Below are 23,605 nucleotides of genomic sequence, written 5' to 3' on the forward strand. Positions count from 1 at the left end.
GTCGGTGATGTGGTGTTATGTCCTTCTCATTATAATTGTTATTTTCCTTGTTGTTGTTGTTCTCCTTTGTTTTTCTTCTTGTTTTTCTTCGTTTTCCTATAGCTCTTCTTGTCGTAATTGTTCTCATCCTCCTCCTCCATTCTCCACCTTTTCCTCCTCCTCCTCCTCCTCCTCCTTGTTCTTTTCGTTCTTCTTCTCATTGTTGCAGTTCTTTTTGTTGTCCTTTATGTCTTCTTTTTCTTGCTTCAACCTACTTACCACAGGCAGTCAGCTCTCTCCATTTGTCTTCATTTTCTCCTTCTTCCTCTTCATCATTTCTGCAGTAACAAAAGTCTTGTCCCTGTTCAGGTCTCTCCTCACTGGTCTGTTCGCCCCCTCCGCTGGCTCTATTCAAGTCTACGGCAAAGACATGCAGTCCAATCTGGATGAAGTTCGGCAAGACCTGGGCGTGTGCATGCAGTATGATGTCCTGTTTTCCCACATGACCACAAAGGAACACCTCCTGCTGTATGGCCAGATTAAAGCGCCCCAGTGGTCTAAACGAGAACTGCGTGAGCAAGTGAGAACGTAAGTAAAGGAATGGGTGCTTATTGCTCCGCTCACTTGCTTTTTACTGCATCATCCCGAATACTGCTAAACTGATAAATTAAAGTAGAGGTTATGAAAGTTTAACCGTAAACAAGTTGCCAGATTTCACTGACTGTTTCACAGGGGAAATTAGAATAAGTTCAAGTAACGTTCAGTTGCACTCGCGCGGAAGCAGACTTTGGTGAATACACTTGACATTTACAGCGTCAGCGTATCATTTCATGGTGAGAATGAAATAATTGATGCACTCCAGTATGCCTGTCACTGCTCAGGAGCTTTGAAATATTTACAATACTTCTAAGACCATCGGATTCAGGTGTGGAATTTTAATTTTTTTTTCTCCACAAAAGTAGACTTCCCCAGTTCGTCTGGAGATCGTCCTTAATTTGACTTTTTATTCTTTTTCTCTGAGACGCTGTTGCATCATGGGACGCTGAATTCTATGATAGAAAATCCAATAATCATTCCCAGCATTAAAAAGTCAAGGACGTCTCTCATTCAGAATCCCCTACTGCTTAGCTGGTGTTCATGTTAACGCCGCTGTTATCCACAGGTGACGTGAGTTAACATGATCTCCGCCTTTATTTCTATTCATTCGACTCTCCTCTTAGGATCCTGGAGGAGACAGGCATGTACGCTCACAGACACAAGAAGGTTGGCACCCTGTCGGGCGGGATGAAGCGCAAGCTGTCAATCTCCATCGCCTTCATTGGGGGCTCCCGCTTGGTTGTGCTGGATGAACCCACCACAGGAGTTGATCCTTGTTCCAGACGCAGCATATGGGAAATTGTAATCCAGCATAAGAAAAGTGAGTCCTGCTGACATTCAGTGCTAAAAATGGATATCATGAACATGCAAAAAGACTGCAATAAAACAAAGGCATAAATCAATATGTATATTTATGAGTGTGCAAAGCGACCTTCTACTCCGTCACTTAAATATAATATTGAGAGTCTCTGCTGCTAGTATCTATCATACATTGAATCTAAGCTTCTTCATTACGTTTGACAGCCTGCCAATATAAAGAATAATTAATCTCCTTTTTATGGCCAGCAAATGTTGGAATTGTTCAGTTGGTGCAGTCGAAGAATATTTGCACACTCATCATCAATATCTACTGCACTGTTTAGAATATTGAACAGTGGCATTATCCGCTGTTGTGCTGGTTTAAAAACGGATGTAGTTAAAGTGCTTCCTATGATTCCTACACATGGCACATGGCACCTCTGAGAGGGACAATGTTCCTTCCAAGTGACAGAAAAGATGAAGATAAATAATACTCTTTTTGGTGGTAGAACTAAGATATACATTGGTACACAGTGATTTGTTGAACGAATCATGTCTATTTATGCATCAAAATTAATAAAAGAAAACAGCCCTGATGGAAACCAAAGCTGGGTGATTACATTTCTTAAAGGGCTACATTCCAATGCCACCGACAGAAGGACAGAAAAAGAAAAAGAATCTTCAATGAAACTTTTACTGACTAAAATATTGTAAAATAGGGAATTGTCTTTATGGCATGACGTCATGTGCATCATTTATTTGATCGTATATAATATCAGTTTATAAATAATGAATAGATGAAGCTGTGGTTTAAAAAAAATCATCATTTAAGAAAATAAACAATTGAAAAAATTATTAATTACAAAAAAAGTATTGAGTTATTTTATTGAGAATTCCATACAAGTATACTAACCATACTAGTGCTTTTGCATTGACCTCTTCAGGGCTCCTGCCCCCCCTCTGGTCTAGCCTTTCTCGACATCGCATCAGCTATTTAAAAAAAAAAAAAAACAATCTGCGTCACTTGAGATTGGAGTACTTTTATTTACGATCAGTAATCTTCTTATTTGTACATTTATCAGAATATTATCCAGCTATCAAGCATGATGAAGTATCTATTCCTCTTTAAAGAGTGAAGAAAGTGAGCTCTGAAAAAGGGTGTAAAAAGTAAGTACAAAGTGACTGTTCAACAGGGCAAACAGTGAAATGCTGCCCAGCATGTAAAAAAACGCAAGTTCACTTTCTGGCCACTGTTCAAGTGCCCTTGAGCAACGATGAAAGCCCCTCCAAGATCAACTATTCTGCCATGTGCTTTAATCTCTCTGCAACACTGAAGGAATATTTAAAGGGTTTCTTCGTCTGCTTGAGTAACCTTCACTTTGTCTGTGTTTATATAATTTTGAATGCACTTTTAAGTGCTTCCCTCCCAGTTCACCATTTTAGTAGTTTGAGATCGCTTCTATAAATAGGCACCGTCTGTGTTTCCCAAGAAGCCAATTGAAGAGGCTCTGGAGAGAGTGGTGATCCCGCAGGCGACCCTGCAGGGCTTTGACCTTCTCAGGCCTCTGACTGTAAATTCAGTATGTAGTTAACCTTAAGATGGATCCAGCAGCCTGCTCTTCTTTTGGACCAATTTAAGATGCTGCTGGTTTCAAATATTGGCAGTTTTCTTCTTCTCTAATGAAGTCTGTTGCTCCCGTTAGTTTGTGATGTTTCAGTGGCGCCGTTTATGTCGGCTCCGCGTTGATGGAAATAACTTTGCTTTAGAAGTATTTTCTGAGATGACGCAAACGTGGAAAACATCAGAATCGTGGAAAGCATTGTTGCTCGTTGAAACACCTCCAGAGCATAACAAGCGTGTAAACAAAAGATCAATGATGAAGCAAGCTTATCTTTCTCCTCCTGAAAGTGGTACAATGCCAAACGCAGTGACACTCGTGCTCATTGATATGTGTGTAACGTTGTTCTCTCAGACCGCACCATCATCATGTCCAGCCACCACCTGGATGAGGCCGAAATCCTCAGTGACAGGATCGCCTTCCTGGAGAGGGGAGGTCTGAAGTGCTGTGGGACCCCCTACTACTTGAAAGACAAGCTGGGACACGGCTACAAACTCACTCTCACGAAGAAGGTACTCGCACCTACCATCCCTGAAAAGCAAGAACTTAGCGTCATTTAACATTGATCAAAGGAGCTGCTTCTTTTTTAAAGCCTCGCTCCGACTGCACACCTCGGGTTAGACTACGAGAATCAGGGAGTTTCTCCTTCTTCCTGTCTCTTCTCGCAGTCTTGCTTATCATCTTGATAAAATGCTTATCACCGCCGCCTGTATTCAGTCCAAACTCCACTTTTAATAGAATAGTTTTCATTATGTACAAATCATTATTTTCCCTGGAACAAGTATTATCTCTCCCTCACTGGACACGGGCACAGAATACAAATCCTACTGGTGTTTATGATTGGTATCTGTGCTAAACAGACAAAACTCTTTCTCTGCTTACTCAGCAAAGGTATTTTAATTAACCGGCAATGTGACCTTTTGTACTTAAGCAAGGTTTATTTGGTCAGTAAGTAGAATGCGCTATTTTCGCCATCTTAGGTCCAGAGCTTCGAGTCCCAGTCCTTCGACAGTGCGGAGATAAAGAGCTTTATCCAAGCCCACGTTCCTGAAGCCCATCTAGTGGAGTCGCAGGGGGGCGATTTGGTCTATTCACTGCCCCCCTTCACCTCAGCAAACTCCTCGTCGTACCGCTCACTTCTGACTGCGCTGGACGCCAATCTGGATTCCCTGCATCTGGGCGGCTACGGCATCTCTGACACAACCTTGGAGGAGGTTGGTTCAAAACACCAGCTCATGGAGATATTTTTATCGTACCACACTATCCTTTCACATTTCTAATGCCCTTTTGTATGTTAGGTTTTCCTGCAGCTGACTGAGGGAACCGCAGATTTGACGTCGGAGGACACATTACTGACCGTCTCTGAGTCCATGTCAGACACTGGATCCATCAACAGTTTTCCCGAAGAGCTCAGTGGAAACTTCTCCAGCTACAATGCCAGTATGTATCTTCACAATTTGGAGTGTAATATTCTGTTTATCTCAGGAACAATTTATTGACAAGGGAGAGTAACTGCAGTTACCTGTATGTAACTCCAGTTCTATATGTCGCCAGAAAAACAGGGCTCACACTCAAAACATTGGCTTTCATTCCAGAACTGACTGGCTCATCAACTGAGTCTGGCCTTTACCTGGCCTGGCAACAGATGTCCGCCATGATAATCAAGAGGATCCATCACTCCCGCCGCGACCTGAAAGGCCTTCTGACTCAGGTTCTGCTCCCTATTTTGTTCGTGGTGTTCGCAATGGGATTGGCCACCATCAAAAGCGACCTGCGGCACTATCCCGAGATGGAGCTGAGCCCCGCTCTCTACAACATCGGACCAAGCTACACCTTCTTCAGGTACAAGACTGCACTGGGAATGACACGATAGGAGAATTATGTCATGTCTTCAATTTAAAAAATGTGACAAAGAGTTTAATGAACAAAGCACCAGTTAAGATCAGCAGGACAGAAGCACCTCATCTGCCACAGCCCTCTGCAGCTTATCCCTCCACGATTATTCATCCACATATGTAGTCAAATATCCTACCGGCCTCTGGATCTTAAATCACACACGGTACATCTCTATATGATGATGCCTGCTTGATTTGCGATGTTTTTGCTTCATGCAACAATTCTTGGTGACAGTAGTGTATCAGTCTGTTGAAGGGCAGACGGACCTCAAGGAGAGCCGGAGAGGGAGATGATTGTGATGAAGATGGCTCGGATGCAGGATCAAAGTGACTAAGATCAAAAGTGTCAGGGGCTTTAGAGAAGTCTTCACTTTTTTGAGGAGTGCTTCATGATCAAGGAGATATGTGGGGAGGGAGAAAGAGGCTGTGGCGCCACTCCATATCTTCTTTCATTAGCCCTTTTTATCCCGAGATCTGTTTGATATGGATTAATGGAGATGGAGGCATTTAGTTATACATTTCAACAACCTCCATGGCTTTTCAAGCTAAGTGTTATAAATTAGTGGCGGATTGTTGAAAGTTGGAACAAAGACCCAGATACTTGTTGACCTCGATCACAATCCACAAACTGTGGGAAGGAAAACTATCTTAAAGCATGTTTCAATTAAAGCGTGAATTTAAGCCTTAAGATGTGTGATAGCAGTCTCAAGCCACTGCAGCCAGCTCATGAACTAGGAAGTATGTGTTGTGATTTGCACCTAGAAGATATCTGAAAAGACCAGGTCAAGAGCGAATGCTTGTATGTGAAATAAGTGAACAAAGAGCTCATGAAGGGAGTGGTACGGTGGCTGAAAACCTTGTTCATGACTGTGACTTTGTTGAACAGACTCATCTCTGGCAAAGGTTGGACACTAGAATCCAAACCCAGCATCCTCTTTTGGTGACAGAGAGCCACCGCCTCCATCATATGGTGGTGCTTGAGTAACAGCGTGCATCTGTTTATGAGACACAATATGCTTATCCGTCTCACTCTTCACAGAAACCAGGATCCAAACTCCACACGGCTGGTCGACACCATGATGTCGTACCCTGGGATTGATAACGCATGCCTGTCCAAGACCAGCAACCCGTACGTCATTTCTCTCTGACTCGTACATTTTCATTCTTCTCAGGCCTCCACTTTCACTTCTTTATTCGCCTGCATCGCCTCGGTTCTGATGTTTTCCCTCACCGTTTCCTGCTGCTCTGCTTCGGTTGTGTATGTGGCCGAAAGCCCGCAGCCATAGGAGGGCGTCATTTGTATTCCGTAACAGAGCCCTCATGTTTATTGGGGTGATTTTCCCCACACTTGCTCTGAAATCAATGTTGGCACTCATGAACTGTATCCCTGAAGAATTTTAAAACTCCTCCCGCAGTTAACAGTGTAAAAAAATCTTTGCACACTTGATCTTGATGTCCTACAGCACAGCTGGCTTTTTCACCGGCTCATTATCAGAAATGGGATGCGACACATTAGTGCGATTTTGACCTTTACAGAAGCTAAACATCTTCATTTTGCCGTCCTCAATGAGGGAGAGAATGCTGGTTATCACCTCATTTCAAATGTTCACTTCTATGGGGACGTATAGATTAGGATTCTTTTCTTATAATAATTGTAATTCAGTTTTATCCCATTGTAAGTTGTTGAAAATTCAACAAAGGCTATTCCACATTTGCACCGCGAGCGAAAGCCTGTCTTTTGGGGCCATGCAGTTTAAAATGAGGATATTCAATGAAGTTGAGATTTGACCAAGATAATATGCTAACAAGTGATCTGATGAACTTATCAGGTGCAAACACACTTGATTTTCCAATTACTCTCTCTTAGTTTTATAGATTGTTCCAGCTGCAACTTACTAAAGGTCCATTTTTTTCAAAGAACAATTAGAGGCGTGCGTTTAAAACATTTAAAATATTCACTGTGTGACAACTCAAGTACTAAACAATGGCAACTTTAAACAATTAGGGTTAGAATGGGAAAAAAATGTATAACATGTTCTTTGTTTGTGTCTGTTTTCAAAAATTTGTATTCATTTTTTTCTGTAATGTAATTTTATTTCGAATTCAATTAATTTATAACTAATTGTGTTTTACTTAATTTTAAGCAAGTTTTAACTTTATTTATTTATTTTAAATAATGACGTTTTTTAAGCATAAAATAAGAACACAAAGTCATTTAAGACATTTATAATATTTTTGTAATAACCCGCCTATTGTGCAGTAGCAATAGAATCCAAAATAACTTGTTTCTTCATTAGAACATTGGTAATTTTTTCATAAATAATGAAAACCATTTTTAGTAAACATGAGATGTCCTTTCTTTCTTTTTTTACATGAGTATGTATTTTCTTTGCTACAACTTGACCTGCAGATAGAGGTACAATAAGAATTATTTCTTTATAGTTGAATCAAATTATGACACTTTAACAAAATTATCTTTTATAAATACTGTAAGATGGTTGCCTGGAAATCCGGGTTTATGATTCACTAAGGTTTCACAATAAAATGCATTTAGGACTACACGTACCTACAATTTGGTCACATTTAAGATGAGGGAACATGTATTAAACTTACATATTCATATGTGTATTTGCAGCATATGAGCTAGTAATTTATAATTACTGATTGATAAGTCCCTTGTAAAAACTGACTGGATTTGACCTTGAACTAGACAACATAAGTTCACTCTAAACAACACCAACATTAGTATTTACTGTAAATAAGCAATATTAATATGTGTCTCCCAATCTAAAGTGTTACCCACAAGTTTTGTAGCGTGGTATCCCACCTGATCATCCTCTCTAGTCTCCCTGTTCTTCTTCGTGTCTTCATTCAGCACATCCATGAACCACATCAGGTGTCTTTCTCTCCTCCTTTTACCTGGTATCTCCATTGCTAACATTCCTCATCCAACACGTCCCTCGTCTCTCCCCTCAACGTGTGATCCAGGTTATTCTTAATCACAGTGTCCTGACTGTTATCGCTCCACTGAGCCTCCAATTTACATAGTCGATGTCTTATTTTAGATCGTGCACTCAAGCCTCAAGTGCATGGACTTCTTCAGGGAGCGGAGCCAAAACATATCGTGAATGTAAATGTGCCCGTGGGGAACAGGTGAGATCGTGTCACTAACGGTTTGAGTGGGCATAAAGTAAAGCTTTATATTCATTCTTGACTCAGGTCTGCGATAACGACAATTTCGTGCCTCCGCATACGAAGCTGCCGTCGTCTCAGGTTGCTTACAACGTGACTGGTTTTGACGTTGAGAAGTACCTAGTGGGGACAACCAATGACTACATCAGAAACAGGTGACGTTTGATTTCTTTCAACAGAAGATAACAGTTTACTTTTTAGACAAATTTGTCATGCATGTAGCTCTGGTTATCATAAATGCTGAATCATTCAGCAGAGACTCAGTCTAGAGTCAGTGCAAAGATCTCTTTGGCCTGACACTGTTGCAATTTGCAGGGACCTTTTGCAGATGCATATATCTGCGCTGAGGCACCAGAGCCGCTCATAATCATCGTAAATCATGCAGAAAAAATACCCGATCAAAATATTCATGATAACATGATGACAATAATATTATCTCCATGTTGATGTGACCCAATCATAGCTAGAAAGATTGTCATCGTTGATTGGTATGAAGGTATTCAAATCATGCCGACAATAAGCCCATTTCTTTTGCAGGTACGGCGGGTTTGATTTTGGCATGAGCCTCCCTCCTGACTTGCAGATGGATCTGAGAGGCGTCCCTGCAAACCGCACTCTATCAAAGGTAACTACATCTGCATCCTGCTGCCTGTCTCATTACGATTGTAATGTCAGTGCTGAGGAGAGTTTGAATGCTTCAACACGACAGCTGCACAGATGGAGCTCTGTTGATCCTGGAACGCTTTTATTTTGACCATCTCTCACTTCTGGTTTCATCTGACATGTGAGCTTGCTCAGTATACTGATCTGGTCTGTTTGTGTTTTTTTTTCTGGCTGCAGGTTTGGTTCAACCCTGAAGGGCACCACACTATGCCAGCATACTTGAACAGCCTGAACAACTTGATCCTCCGTGCCAATCTTCCTGCAGACAAGGATCCACGTGAATATGGTGCGTTGAGAAGTTGGAAAGGTTAAATGACTTAAGCCTTAACAACTAAAACACAAAAAAAGTTTTGCTTTTTCTGTATTGTGCTACACTGGCAAACAGTAAATAGACTCGTCCATTTCACTTTCTCTTCTGTCTGAGGTGTGATGGCGCATCTTTTCAGTTTTTCCAGCAGCATAACAAAAGAAACTCACCCCAAATGGTTCACATCAAAAGCTTTTTCTTTGAGATTTATTATTGTGTTTCTCATGTTGCTTCAAGATTCTAAATGTGCAGGGTTTTTTTTCAGTTTTGAAGTGATAGAGCATTTTATTTTCATCTCAATGACAATGACAGAGTGAAGCCGCACTTGTATTTTAAATGATGTATTTTAAAAATATTTTCTGCCTTAACTGATGCTAATGAACTCAATAACGCAACAAAATCATATGTCATCAGTTCAATTCAAACAAGTTGTAGAAGTATAAATATAATTTTAGCACGACATTTTGGGCCAGTTTTATTTTATTATTTGACCCTTTTTACAAAGGTAGTTTGGGTCTTTGGACTATCAGGAAGTAGTGAGGGCTTGTTGAGGCTTCATGAAACAGTTTCTTCATTTTCAGAGCCCACTAGATGGCACTGTCTGCTCTAAAATCTTTGGGTGTGAATGAAACCTCAAGTCATTTTAAACTGTTTTGGTGATCCACCTACTGAACTCTGACAATGAGGTCACTGTTTCATGAAGCCTCATTACAGACACAGAGAGGTTTATCCTCCGTATCAGGAAAGTCTTCAGTTGCTACGTTGAAGGAAATTGAATATGTTATCAGAGTTACCTGCGATAATTGAGCAGCTCATGAAGAAATGGAATGCTTAATGTTTCGATGAAGAAAAGTCACTTTGACATGTACACACTGCGTAGACTACAGCTTTTATCTCAAACTCACCACCTTGACTTTCCCTCTGCATGTTTACGCTCTTCAATGATGAGCTCGAAAGCATGATCCCGTTGATGTGCCCACTTACTTGAAGCTATTTTGGATTCCTCAGAGTGAATACAGTTTGTTTACTTAGTAGATCTGAAGCTATAAAAAGTGTGTCTCTGTGTGAGCGTGTCTGTGTTCCGTCTGATCAAAGGCAAGGGATATTGTGTGTGTTTTAAAACTGGCATCCCTGCGCGCGGCGAATACTGATGAGCGGGGGAATGATTATGCTGGCCCACGTTTTCGGTACTGTTTCAGATCGCTCTGACCATCTGCCTGTGGGGAGAAGAGCGCAAACACACACACACACACGCGCCAAGCAAGCTCATAAACACGCGCACTACCTGCATACTTGAGCGGAGTGCAATCAATGTGATCATTTAAATGTTACCTTCAACCTCACAGTAGCGGATGAAGGATCTTAGATTACTTTGCATAGTGATGATGGTTAATCTGTCGAAGGTGGAGAGCAGCCAACTCTAGCCGTCCCCTCTGCCTGCTGTAAATAGTTTCCTCATGCTCGTTCACCTTTAACTGGTCACTTCCTGAGCTAAATCACAGCCTACTTGCAGAAAGAAGATACTTAAAGTAGCATTTGTGTTTGAGGCAGTTGACTGAATACTCATTTCTTGATCAGTTCGGGTAAGTACATTGCCTTTAAGCAGTGCTTTGTATGCAGTCAGCCCTGCCGTCGTGGGTTTCTCAGTACTCACACAGGCACGCCCCAGACGCCCCTTCTACACTTAAGAAGTGGCTACAATTGCACTCAGATGCTGACAGCCGTTCACAGCACACATCGTTCACATTATCAGTTCCCTAGTCCTGACATGAGACTCCATCCAAGTCATCTGCCTATTGGACTTGTCACTCCAACTAGAAATGAAAACTGATTCAAAATTTACTGGAAGTAAAGTACGAATTTCCATTTTGCGTGGTTAAAATTTAAAAGCCTGCTGTTCCTCATTTTTCAATGGCAGTGTGAGCTGCACTGCTGTTATTTAGAAAAAAAAAAAAGTTACAGACTTGATGCAGTTTCTCAAATACTGATTTTGTTGCATTTTACACATAAATAAATAAAATGGAAACGTATAAGTAAAGAATAACCATGTGATTGTTTTTCATACCGCAATATGTCACAACAGTATGACATATCACAATATATTGTGATCAGAGTATTGACATTCCCCCACATTTTTTAAGGATGTGCTTCACTTCCGTGGGGTTTAATGTTTGATCTGACAAGACGGTTGCTAGAGGCTTAGAAATCGATGAACCTGTGTGTTTTCTTATTTCTTCTAATCCCACCATCAGTCCTTAACCCTAGATTGAATGGTCCCAAAGGGTGGCTTCCATCTAATGGATGGCAAGCTCTTTCGTCTGCCGGAGACTCTGGATTTGAACTTGCGATAGCCCAAAATGTTCACCAAGTCAGAGCTTTAAATTGGGAGACTTGGGAGACAACTTATAAAGAATCAAAGCATTTTTGGGCCCTCCATCAGTGGAGCGAAATGGTCATAATCTCGTCCAAATATTTAACTCACTCTCATTTGGGGGTTTGTGTACAAAGGTAGCCATCAATGCATGGTTTCTAGATTTAAATGGCATTGTTTGTCTGCCAAATATCTCTTGGAAAAGGGACTCCACGAGTCTCTGACAGCAACATGCATTGACCCATTTGTGAGAAATGTTCATTTAGCTGCCTGTAGACTCAAAGAGCCCCTGCTCTGAACTGTCAGACGTTTAAATTAAATCCATCTAGAGCAATTATTATTCTTCTTCTGTCGCCTCTGAGACATTTGTGTCTTGCGGACACCACAGGGCAGGAGAGGAAGTGGCTGGTTATCAATCAGGAGGTCCAGCGTTTACTCACAGATACGAATAGGTTTCATGGTGGGAAGCAGCGTTGCTGGCCCCTGATGGCTGATAATAATCATTTACATCACCGCTCCACTTGTGCTCAGACCATCAACTTGACATACGTGGGTGTGGGACTCTGTAAAGGGTAATAATTGTGTTAATTCACCATGCAGTATGTGATAAATATTAAAGGCTTAGAATGCTAGAAAACTGACAAATTCGTGGGGTTTTGGATTAACGTCATGACCTGGAATCTGGTCCGAAATCTGCCAGGAAAAAAAAAAAAAAAAAAAAAAAATATATATATATATATATATATATATATATATATATATATATATATATATATATATATATATATATATATATATATATAGATAGATAGATAGATAGATATAGATAGATATATAGATATATAGATATATCTATATATATATATATCATCATCATTATGTATCATTATATAAGCACATAATAAGAACATAATGATGAGTCAAAAACCTGAGTTACCACACGCCACCTCTGAATCATGGTGTAGATGACTGCAGATTAGGCTTGGATTAGTTGGAAGAGCCTTAGAGAGAAATTATTGCGGTAGATAAAGCACTTTGGCAGCAAAAGCCATTTATTCCACTAAACCTGATCCAGGAGCTGCAGCCGCCGCTTCGCTTCATTCCATTCACTCCTATCTTTGGAAATGTGAGCAGAAACATGTAGTCAGACCCTGTGAGCATAAAAGACTGCGTATGTCTGGGAACAAATGATAAACCAAATTCAATTTCCTTTTGTGCCTTGGCAAATTAAATCATCCTCGACCATATTTTCAAATTGTCTATCTCCTCCTGGAGGTAAATATCAGCGCTCACTTGTTTCCTCGGCTAAAAAAAATGTGCTTCTTATTTTTATTTATTTATTTTTCATCTTGACTGCTAACATCATGCCTTGCTTTCTCCTTCACAGCCATCTCTGTTTCCAGTCATCCCTACTTCGGCCGACCGGACGACGAGGACGCCATGTAATTCATTTGAATTATTCCCATTATCAGCTACTGTTTTAAAAAGCATTTCAAATATATCTGTCAACGGTAACACTTCCAATACAGCCAAACTATCATAGTCAGCAGATTTAAACAAGGAACCTAGATTTGTACTGGACAATATTCTTTAATCCAGAAGGCTGTCTGTGTCAAGGGACTCATGGTTGTGTCATCCTTGTGTGTTGCTGTTAGAGCAAAATGAATTATTTATGATTGGCTGCGTTTCCGAATCCGAGTGCGACATGACCGACATATTCAGTCAACTTCTTGTTTTCTAATGGATTTCCATTAACCAACACTGAGCTGTTATTTCTACGATGCAAATGAATCCTTTTTATGTTATTTTGGAGAGAGAAGTTGGACTTGTGTGGAACACACTTGTGTGTTTCATTTCCTTCTCAGTGGGTTCCAGCCCCAAAACTTCATCAATATAACCATCTCAATGGCCCTGACGAAGCCTGACCTTCACTGTCTTCGTAAACCGTCCATTTCCTCACACATGCAACATTTATTTGGAGCATCTCTGATATTGCTCTGCACACAGTTCCTGTGAAGCTCTGCTATTGATTTAACCTGCGCTGAAGATTCAGTTTATTGCTTCAAATATCTAAATTCTCCCGCGGTGCTTGCTTGTGGGGAGAAAAAAACATTTTTCAGAGCTGATAACAAGCTTGTTTGTTAGCCGGCGCGGCTGCCTAGTTAATCTAGTTAATGCTGGAAATGCCCCCCACACCTCCCGCTCCGTTATTCTCTTCCCTTCCCACCCGGTCTCAGTGCCAGCTTCGTCTTCAGTTCTTTGCTGCGTGTGGCTTTTATTTGTGTCAGCCTGGCTAAATGAGATAGCAGAGGGTCCAGAGCTGGAAGGATGGGGGCGTCAGATTTGTCCAACAGGTAGTTACATCAAGAAGAAACATTTAAAATGAAAGTGTCTGTGGGGAAATAGAAATGTGTCTTTGAGTCTTCAACGCCAGAGAGACTCAGGCTGGACTGTTGTTAAAATGTTTGATTCCAGCATGGGCTAGACCTGTGTCAGTGTTTTTATCCTGCATTTAAACATTTGACTATCTCCACCAGAAGGTTGTATTCACCAGATTTCAGTGAAATTTCCAGAAAATGTTGAAGACAGGAGAAGGACGAAATTTGAAAATTTTGGTGGTGTTCTGGATCCAAAAACCATTTGAAGATTCCTTTCTGGTGCAAGTTCTGGAACAGCTGCCCCTGCTGCCCCTTGAACTCAATAATATCAACAACATTTTAAGTGCTAAAGAAAGGAATCAAATTCAGTAATAATTTTGGGAAATTATTTAAAGACCAAATAAATTAATATGTATAGTTTCTTTCATGGTGAACATTTTTCACCAATGCGAGGTGCACCACATGAAACAATGTGATGCCACAACCAAAGCATCCATGGTGGAGGTGAGAGTAAATATGATTTTGCTGGTGGATGGAATAATCTAGTTAAAAAATTTGGGTGTGATTGAAGGATTTGGGGAGGGAAAGACTGGGTTTTGCCTTCATGTCCTGCATCCTTGAGTGCTCCGATAACACCCATCAGCCATCCAACTTTTTGACTCAATGTACAGCATGTTTAAATAATCCTCCATTGTTCAATTGGAACACATGCATCACCGTGAACTGTAGTGGTCATGCTCATTCTACAAATTATTGATTGAATTTTCATTATTTTGTTCTTTGCACAAAGTCTTCCTGCAAAGTTTGCCAGTAAAAAAAAAAGGTGTTGTTTCCCACTTAGGTTGTTTTAATGAGTCCAGTCTCTTTGGAGACCCAGGCGACTTGTTTGTCGGTGGACTTCAGGGTTAGAAACTGCTGGCTGAAACGAACTGCCTGAGGTTGCCTCATTCAAAGTGGCCGTGGTCACCAGGGTGTATTGATTTGTTTTTAGTCCTCGGATCAAAATCCATAACAAGTGTGCGGCAGCCATACAGAAGTGGCAAAACAAAAACAGGGCTCATGAGGACGCCTTTCTATTCGGGGTTTATTGTGTGTTAAATACATTGGTGTGACATTGTCATTACGACTGAAATTGAGTTGGTCTTTTCTCTTAGTGTCCAAGGAATGCTGCGGATCATGGTCGTGATGTGCGTTCTGACTGGTTACGCGCTCACGACGGCCAGTTTTGCCATCTACGAAGTCAACGAGCATCACACCGGAGCCAAGAGGTTGCAGCACATTGCCGGTATCAGTGAACCCTTCTACTGGGCCGTTAACTTCCTTTACGACATGGTAATATGATTTTACATTTTATGAGTCTGCGGGAACCTGATGGCAGCGCTTGTGGGAAATGAGACCACCTTCTGTCATTCCAGTTCATATACATGATCCCCGTCGTCTTGACCGTCGCCGTGTTCGCGGCCTTCCAGGTCCCGGCGTTTACAGATCGCCAAAATCTGGCTGCCATCACTCTGCTTCTGGTGCTGTTTGGGTGAGTCGTGTGACTTGAACATCAATCACATATTCATATCTTAGCACTTTTTTAATCATTCATATGAATGTCAGATTTTGGGTGTGAGACGTATTTAGTGGAGCAACACCTGTCTTGTGTATTGTGTTGTATAATTCAAGGTTTCTCTGCCAACACTTAAAAAAAGTGCGCTACTGTATATAGCGAGTCTCTGCAGTTAGCCGTCTGTTGGAATCGTCTCGCGACTGCTCGAGCCAACAGGTGGCTGATAACTTAATTACGGAGATCCTCATGACATACACACAAAGAGTGTGATCACGATCTGCCTGCCAAAGCATTTCCACGCACGTCATTTAACTCATCAGTTAAATGGTCAAAAACAAACATCAATCACGCGACTACGGACCGACGGACGGCATCTGGAGCACTGTCATTATTTACATCACTCTCCTAAATGTGGAGGCGTCTGTGTTTCCTTTTGCTGTGGGAGAGCTTCAGATCTTTTGAGGCCAAGTCAGCACTCTGTTTCTCATTTATCAGACAGATGTCTCCCTCCCAAGCAATGAATAATCTCAGCCCTCCATCTGTCAGCCTGCACCCACCTGGTCTGGGCTGCAGCCTTTCGTCTTCTGCTTCTTGTCACGGCTTGGCACTGCCAGCCTGCCTACCATGCACCTTTCTTTTTTTTTTTTTTTTTTTGGACATGGCACACACAGATGCTTTATCTCTGCCTCTCCTGTTCTATCCTACTTTTTCTTCCATCCTGGCACATTCACTTCCTCTGACCCAGACAACAAGCAGATTATGCGGCAGGGAAAATACAGTTAGGATGCTCTGCCACCGAAAAGAATATTATTTATCTTCATCTTTTCTGTCACTTGGAAGGAACATTGTCCCTCGCTGCGGTGCCATGTTTTTGCTGTTCTGTTTTGCTGTATAAAAGCAGCAATTGTCATATTTTATTCAGTCAAAAGATGAATACAACGATCAAGATATGGTATGTTGGAATAAATCCAGGGGCAGAGATCTGGCAGGGGGACGACAGCAGTTGTCTGTCCACCGTACACATCAGGCTAAATCACTCCTCCTCTTGGTATTCACTGTCAAAGTTTGCCAAACATCATTCCCAACCCACCCAAGTCAGTTGTCTGTCACTTGAAATTGTTACGAGTGCTGCCCCTATTCCTGACACAACTTTAATTCACAGAAAGTTTCATTTCAGGATTCACTCAAAAAGGTGCTCAGAAACATTTGTAACCTGAACATTCTTAACTTTAAAATCGATCTAATAATGTCCAAATCTCATCTGTAGATTCGCCACCTTCCCCTGGATGTACCTGGTATCTGGCCTGTTCAAAGGATCCGAGATGGCCTTCATCACCTACGTCTGCATCAACCTGTTTATCACGATCAACACCATCATGCCGACCTCCATAGTCTACTTTTTGGCAGAGCTTTCGAAAAAGAACACAGAGGTCAGCAATGATCAAGGAACATGCCTGCTGTAAAACCTTGGCCGCGAATGTAGCCTGATGTAAAATATCATTGGGCTGAATTACTGAAGAAGATTTACAGAAGGATTTCTCAATTCACCTGTGCTACATCAGATTTCATTAACACTATTCTTTCTTTTCCTCCCTCGACGCCGCCACTCCCTGTCCTCTGTCATTCACCCCCCTCAGGACATAATGGAAATCTTCAACAAGCTCTGCAACGCGTTCCTAATCTTCCCTCAGTTCAGCTTCGGGAATGGATTGATGCACTTGGCAAGGATGAATATCCAGGTCCAGATCCTCAGCGGATACGGCATCGATGCCTATCAGAGCCCTTTCTCTTCTGATACTTTCCGCTGGATGTTCATCTCCTTGTTCATCCAAGGCCTCTTCTTCTTCACTCTCCGCCTCTTGGTGAACAAGTCTTTGATCCGCAAAGTCCGGTAAGAAAACTAAAGAATGATATTCATACATTAACAGTCACAGCTTCCAGATTTTTTGTTGGCGCCACATAATTTGGCTGACATGCAAGTCTTTGGAAAGTGGCCTTGCTTTTTACTGTCCTCATCATGCTCTGTCTGGGGACTACATTCATAATACACAGGAGGAATGTCCTACCCTTTGAGCACTGAAAAACTGAAATCAACTTTGAAAACCTTGTAAAGCACTATTTTGCTTGATCAGGTGTGTGTGATGTTTTGAAAAACCGCTTCTAATAAAGTGCATAATTCTGTTACCAGGATATTCACCACACATTAGATCTTCCAATATTTAGGAGTTATTTTGAGAATCTCTACATAAAATCTATATATCTATATATATAAGTTCAACAACACTTTTAAGATGTCTTGGTGCAATTACACTTTTTCCAATTTTTTCTTCATAATATTTTATTTAGAAATTGTATTTTACAAAATCTATTTTAAGGCATTATTGGCGTGACGGCCCCTCACAAAAGTTGCAGTATATGATAAGGAAATGTAATTGCCCCCCCACTGTGGTAGACAGATGTGTTTATATCTGAAATCTTTTGCCCTTTAGAGTGCAGGAAGCTATTTCAAAAACTTTGAGATGAACTTAAGAGAATGATGTGATAAAAAAATGTAAGATAAACCTCGAGTTTGAAGAATGGTGGATTTTCTGAAGCCACTGGTTTAACTATGTTGCTGTCTTGTGAGGGTTTTCATGACTGTGTGAGTAAAGAGATTAGGCCTTTAGGTCAAGGGTGTCCGACTCACTTTTAAACTTTAGCTTAAGCTCTTTGAGGAGCCGACAGGTATCACACTTGTCTACGGGGGTTTGTGCAGTTTATAGGGAGAGAGGTTGGAAACATCTACCTTCATAACCTTCCTACAGACGTGGTTGTGCTCCTTATCAACGTGAATTAACTTTCTCCTCCTGCAACGGTTGCGGAATAAAATAAATAAATAAACTCCCCGGCCCTATCTTTGTGAAATTAGATGCGCGTGCACGATTAACTGGAATATGCCAGCAGCTGTCTGAGTCATCCCTTGGCCTTGCAGCGCCTGGCTGTGCCAAGTGTCAAAACACATCTGAGGCTGTTGACCGTGCGGCTCAGCAGTTTCCCTGGTGTCAGGACAGTAGATGATAATAAGAAATACCCCAATCAAACATGAGCGTGACTCACCCCCTGATGCCGGATTGTTTGTCGCCTGTAATGAATCACGTCGCTCAAGGACAGTGTTATGCTGCTCCTATTTCATTGTTTTTAGATAAGATTGCATCAGAATTTTATGTTTGACTTATTCCAGGTGTATTGTAGCTGGTGGCAAAGGGGGCATTGCTGAGCTAATAGGGACGGTTGCAGAATCCTGATTTAGAGAGTCAAACTAACCTCAGTTGTGTCTGGAAAAAGACTGCGATATCATTCAAGTCAAAATTGTTTAAGTGCAATGTTTCACTTGTTTGTAGACGACTTGTGGTACGCAAGAGACCTCTGGCAAGCACAGATCACGAGGAAGAGGATGAGGATGTGACGGCCGAACGCATGCGTGTGGCGAGTGGGGCGGCGGATTCGGACATCCTGCAGGTCAACCAGCTCTCAAAGGTCTATCAGCACTTCAACAAGAAGAAAGTCCACGCAGTCAAGAAGCTCTCGGTCGGCATTCCTGCAGGAGAGGTGAGACATTCGACCTTTGAGGCAACCAGTAAGGGACGTTAGCTGATTCCTTAATGGAGTCTTTTTCAAGGTGAGGTCAGGCTGTACACAAAGCAAAACCTTAAGCACGAGTGGGGATCTTTTTTATGGATTGTGGCAATGACCTTTTGTTGGCTAGTGGAAGGGATGTCGTGGTGGCAAATGTACTGTTTTTCTCATCTGAATATTTTAGATGGGGGCAAGTAGAAGTAGATTAATTGACTGTTTTCGGTGACTACGTGGAGTGAAAAACTTTTACAGAAAATAGTGAAAAGGGGACCACAGAGGCCGGGATATCAAGACGGGAGGGGGGAAACTGATGGGGTGAAAGAGATGTAAAAGGAAATATAGGTGCTTAAGGGTAATAGAGAGGAACTGAAATTCCCAGGATGAAAGCAGAAGGAGGGACACTGTGGAAGGATGGATACTCAAGTCAGGAGCAAGATAGGGAGGAACAGAATGACAAAATGGGATGAATATTTTTTAAAAATCATACCATATCCACATCTTTATGGGCTGGTGTGGGGGGGTCGGTGGGGAGCCAATCACAGGAACACAATGGCCTGTCAGGGAGGTGGTCAGCTGCAGGGAGACCTCTTACACACCTCCATGCCTACAGTTTGCATACAGATATTTTACTGGCTGGTTTAGCTTTCACTCAGATTAGATTGATTCAGATGTGCAGTGATCAGTATAAAAATAAACAATAATAAAATGTGGCATTGTAGCAACTCAATTATTGTCAAGACACTGAGTGCTTGGTTTAAATGTGCAGTGTTTTGGTCTGCTGGGAGAGAATGGAGCTGGTAAAACCACCACTTTTAAGATGCTGACTGGTGATGTGAGCCCCACTGATGGAACTGCACAGATCAAGGACCAGGACGGGTAAGAAACACAATATCTCAAACACGATATAGAGTCTGACAAATCATACAATAGTTGTCAACGTTGTAGTATTTGGTGTAATATGAAAAGTGAAGAAAGAATGCACACCATAATGTATGGTACAGCAGTGTAGCACACCAGTTTTTGTGTTGCTGCTGAGCTCTAGATTCCTCACAGGCCTCCTCAGTGGTTAAGCAATTTGTCAGGTATCTCCAGCTTACACTGACATCAAACAGCAAAAGAGAGGGATGGTATAACCTCCACGTCCATCAACCCATTCGCTGTTGTTTTACAAGTCTTTTTTTGTTTCTTCCTCCCAGGAGGCTGGTAGACATCATGGAATGCCGAGACAGGGGAATAAACATCGGATACTGTCCCCAGGTGGATGCACTGGACAGTCTGCTGACAGGAGAAGAGCATTTGTACTTTTATGCTCGCATTCGTGGGATCTCAAAGAGGAATATAGACGGGGTAAGAAAGCCAGGATTCAGAGCTTCGTGTAGCATCGGCATGATCCGCACAGTGACGCCGCGAGATCTGATATGAATTCAAAATCCCAACTGCAGGAGTCGCTGGCTGTGCATACCGAATCAGAAGGTGTGCGATGTTCAAAGAAGCGTGCTGCGCTCTACGCTATCTCAGGGATCTCACTCATGTGTAGCTCGTGTGGTCAGCAATTAGAATTCTTTAGATGAAGCTTTACACTTCAAACGATGAGAAATTTACATTCAAACAGCGCTTTCATGGTGAGAAGATCTCATTTGACGCCTATCTTTGGGGTTTTTCGCCATGTTTCCACTAGCCAATTTTGTGGTGATTATGGATTATGCCAGTCTTCTGTAACAAAAGATGTGATCATTGAAGAACTCAACTTATCGGTCTCTTTCTGAGGCTGCAATTTGCTAGAAAGGTTTCATTGTGAACATAGAAATGATGATCTTTCCACCAGTCCAGGAGGACAATATTAGATTATATGAGATGGTCATTATTTTTCCCTCAGTGGGGGATGCTCCTCAGCACAGTTTTACATTTTAATAAAAAAAAAAATGCAATACATGAAAATACACTGAATACATTTTAATAATTTTTTTCTGCTGAAAATGTGGGATAGATTGCAATTATTATTATTATTATTATTTTCTGCTGAAAAACCACATTCATATACATTCATACAATTCTCAAACCTTATTTTAATGTTAAAGCAAATGCTTCTAGTAAAAATAATCTCGATCATGATTCTTATAAAGTAATAAGTATAATAAAAGGGTAGTAACTGTTCTAAATGTAACATTATAATGGAGCATCCTTAAGCCCTAAAATAACTGCCGGAAATGAAACTAGGCTTATGAAGTCAGCACATTTTAGAGTTGTAGACTATTGCTGACATTCCCCATTTAGATGATCTTCATTTTCACTCGTCCAAGACGGTGAGCTTCCACTGTGAGTGCTGTGGTCTCCATGGTTACAGATCATGTTACAGCCCCTGTCGTCGGGTCCAGATATTGACAACAATCGTTTTAATGACCACAGAATTGGCATCTGCTCACTCCACCAGATGAGATGATATACAGAGTGTCCCTGGTGTCGCTTCCCAGTGACAGCACCATGGCTGTGGATAATGAGAGGAGCCTTAATGGGGTCATTTCATATTGACATGTATTTGTGTGGCTGTTACTTTAAAGGTGAAAGAAAGCAGGACTCATGAAAGGGAATAGCAAATAAACATATTTGCAGGTAATTGGAGTTTGGTTGGTTGCCAGGGATTATGAGGGAAAAGCAGGGCGGCGAGGAAAACATTATGTTCTTGGATCGTACAGTGAAATCAACATGGGGCAAATCCTCTTACTGTGGAACACATCTGAGCAAAGAAATCTATTTATTGCATTAGCTCGCTCCACTGATCTGGTCTCAAAAGTTGCCAAATGAAACGCTTCACCGTGAGAAAATCACCTCAGGCGATTTGAAAAATGAGCCGGTATTTAGCAAAGTAATTCCATTTGGGGAAGAGTAGGCTTTGCATACGCTGCTTCATGTTGAAGTGCTGATCTCCGCATATACAGTGTGCTTAAAATATTTTGTTTGAGGTTTAAAATAAATAAATGAATACATCAAAATAACAATGTACATTTTAAAGAAACAAATAAAGGCAGATCAACTAAACAGTGAAAAAAATGATTAAAGCCATTCTTCAAGATCTATGAAACAGTTGAATTTATATTTATTTATTTGTTTCATGCTGTATGTATAGCAGGTATAAATATATAAAATATATATAAATATATGACCCCTCCTTTTAATAGTGCCAGTGATTAATTAAATTCATAAAATACATTAATAACCGAATTATAATGGACTGTATGATCTCTTCATTGAGCCTCTGCCAAGATAAAACCCCTAAAAGCAATTCAAATAGTCTAAACAGGAAACATTGCAATTCCACATGCGAGCAGCTAATCAATGAAGATGTCTAATGGGAGTCAATAATGAACGCTATGCGTGGTCTGATGAACATCTTGTTTATTTTCTAAAATCCATACCCCACTATAATATAGGAAGCAACCCTGCTGCCACAGCGCCACGCAGCATATCAAAAGCGGAGCTGGCCTCCCTCTGTGGTTTGTAGCGTGCTTCCTCGCATCAGTCCGTGGAGGGACTTGTCTCTGGAGGCATCCTGCTGTGTGCACTCAAGGACGCGATAACAGCAGGAGCCGAGAGCTTCATAACCAGCTCCGTATGATTGTATTACCAATGCATTGTCCAGGAAAACTATTCTGCCGTCCATTCACTTAAGAACAAACACTAAAAGCGGGGTTTGCTTTATTATTTGTGTTGTGTTAGTGTGGGTTTTCTGAAACTTTTATCCAATGTATCATGCTCCGACTCTCGACTGGAGCTCATCTCTGTGTCTGGCGTGCGTTTCCTTCTGAAGGTGGTGAACTACCTGCTCAAACGTCTGGGCCTCAACTCCTACCGCAGCATCATCACCGACGGCTACAGCTGTGGGACTCGCAGGAAGCTCTCCACGGCGATGGCTCTTGTCGGACACCCTCAAATCTTGCTTCTGGTGAGATCCCACCTGTTCACGTCGCACTGCACGGCGATTTAATTGCCCAACTAGCTACCAGACTACAGAAGCTAGCTTTATAACTGAAGCCCCTCCAGGGGTCTCTGAAGCAAAGCGCATATTGATCCCCGGGACTTGACAGATCTCATATAGTTAATTAGTCTGCATCTTCAGGCTCACCCAAGAGTGGTCTTCCCTGTAGCTTTCAATTTTATTTCCACCTTCTGTCTCTATCAGATCCTCTCTTCTCCGCCCACCCTTCCTTCCGCTCTGACTTCTCTTTATACTTTCTTTCTCTCTGCGTCTTTGTAATTCGCCGCCTCTCTCCTGGGCCTCCCTCCACGTCTCCTTTCTTCGCTTTGCCTCGGTTTCTCCTTATTAACCTCAGTGTTTATTCATTCTGATCTCTGTATCCCCATTTAATCTTTGGTCTCCTTCGCCGGCACAAACATTCTCCTTAAAATCTCTTCTCCTCCTCCCAGGATGAGCCCAGCTCAGGCATGGACCCGAGGACCAAACGACACTTGTGGAAAGTCATCTCAGAAGAAGTTAAAGGGAAGAGTGCCGTGGTGCTCACGTCTCACAGGTCAGGAAGGTCCACGGTCGTCTGATCCAGAACACATTATGAGACTAGTGAGGTCCAAGGCACAAACTAAAAGACAAATTTAATGGCCATTTTGAAAAATATTGGGCTAC

General features: G+C 41.6%; 1 protein-coding gene across 1 annotated transcript in view; it reads left to right on the top strand.

The window, feature by feature from the left end:
* Positions 1 to 23,605, top strand: part of abca12 (ATP-binding cassette, sub-family A (ABC1), member 12) — a 64,001-nt gene that overhangs the window by 37,538 nt on the left and 2,858 nt on the right. Inside the window, exons 50-70 of the mRNA XM_053876942.1 lie at positions 349 to 567; positions 1,200 to 1,396; positions 3,348 to 3,505; positions 3,974 to 4,207; positions 4,292 to 4,433; positions 4,589 to 4,835; positions 5,928 to 6,017; positions 7,954 to 8,041; positions 8,108 to 8,235; positions 8,618 to 8,705; positions 8,921 to 9,029; positions 12,809 to 12,863; positions 14,954 to 15,131; positions 15,215 to 15,330; positions 16,622 to 16,784; positions 16,992 to 17,245; positions 18,735 to 18,942; positions 19,736 to 19,845; positions 20,166 to 20,316; positions 22,775 to 22,909; positions 23,392 to 23,495. Coding sequence (XP_053732917.1) covers positions 349 to 567; positions 1,200 to 1,396; positions 3,348 to 3,505; positions 3,974 to 4,207; positions 4,292 to 4,433; positions 4,589 to 4,835; positions 5,928 to 6,017; positions 7,954 to 8,041; positions 8,108 to 8,235; positions 8,618 to 8,705; positions 8,921 to 9,029; positions 12,809 to 12,863; positions 14,954 to 15,131; positions 15,215 to 15,330; positions 16,622 to 16,784; positions 16,992 to 17,245; positions 18,735 to 18,942; positions 19,736 to 19,845; positions 20,166 to 20,316; positions 22,775 to 22,909; positions 23,392 to 23,495 — 3,174 coding nt within the window. The remainder of the gene's footprint in view (positions 1 to 348; positions 568 to 1,199; positions 1,397 to 3,347; positions 3,506 to 3,973; positions 4,208 to 4,291; positions 4,434 to 4,588; positions 4,836 to 5,927; positions 6,018 to 7,953; positions 8,042 to 8,107; positions 8,236 to 8,617; positions 8,706 to 8,920; positions 9,030 to 12,808; positions 12,864 to 14,953; positions 15,132 to 15,214; positions 15,331 to 16,621; positions 16,785 to 16,991; positions 17,246 to 18,734; positions 18,943 to 19,735; positions 19,846 to 20,165; positions 20,317 to 22,774; positions 22,910 to 23,391; positions 23,496 to 23,605) is intronic.

Source organism: Synchiropus splendidus, chromosome 10 (genome assembly GCF_027744825.2).
Source record: "Synchiropus splendidus isolate RoL2022-P1 chromosome 10, RoL_Sspl_1.0, whole genome shotgun sequence".
Taxonomy (NCBI): Eukaryota; Metazoa; Chordata; class Actinopteri; order Syngnathiformes; family Callionymidae; genus Synchiropus; species Synchiropus splendidus.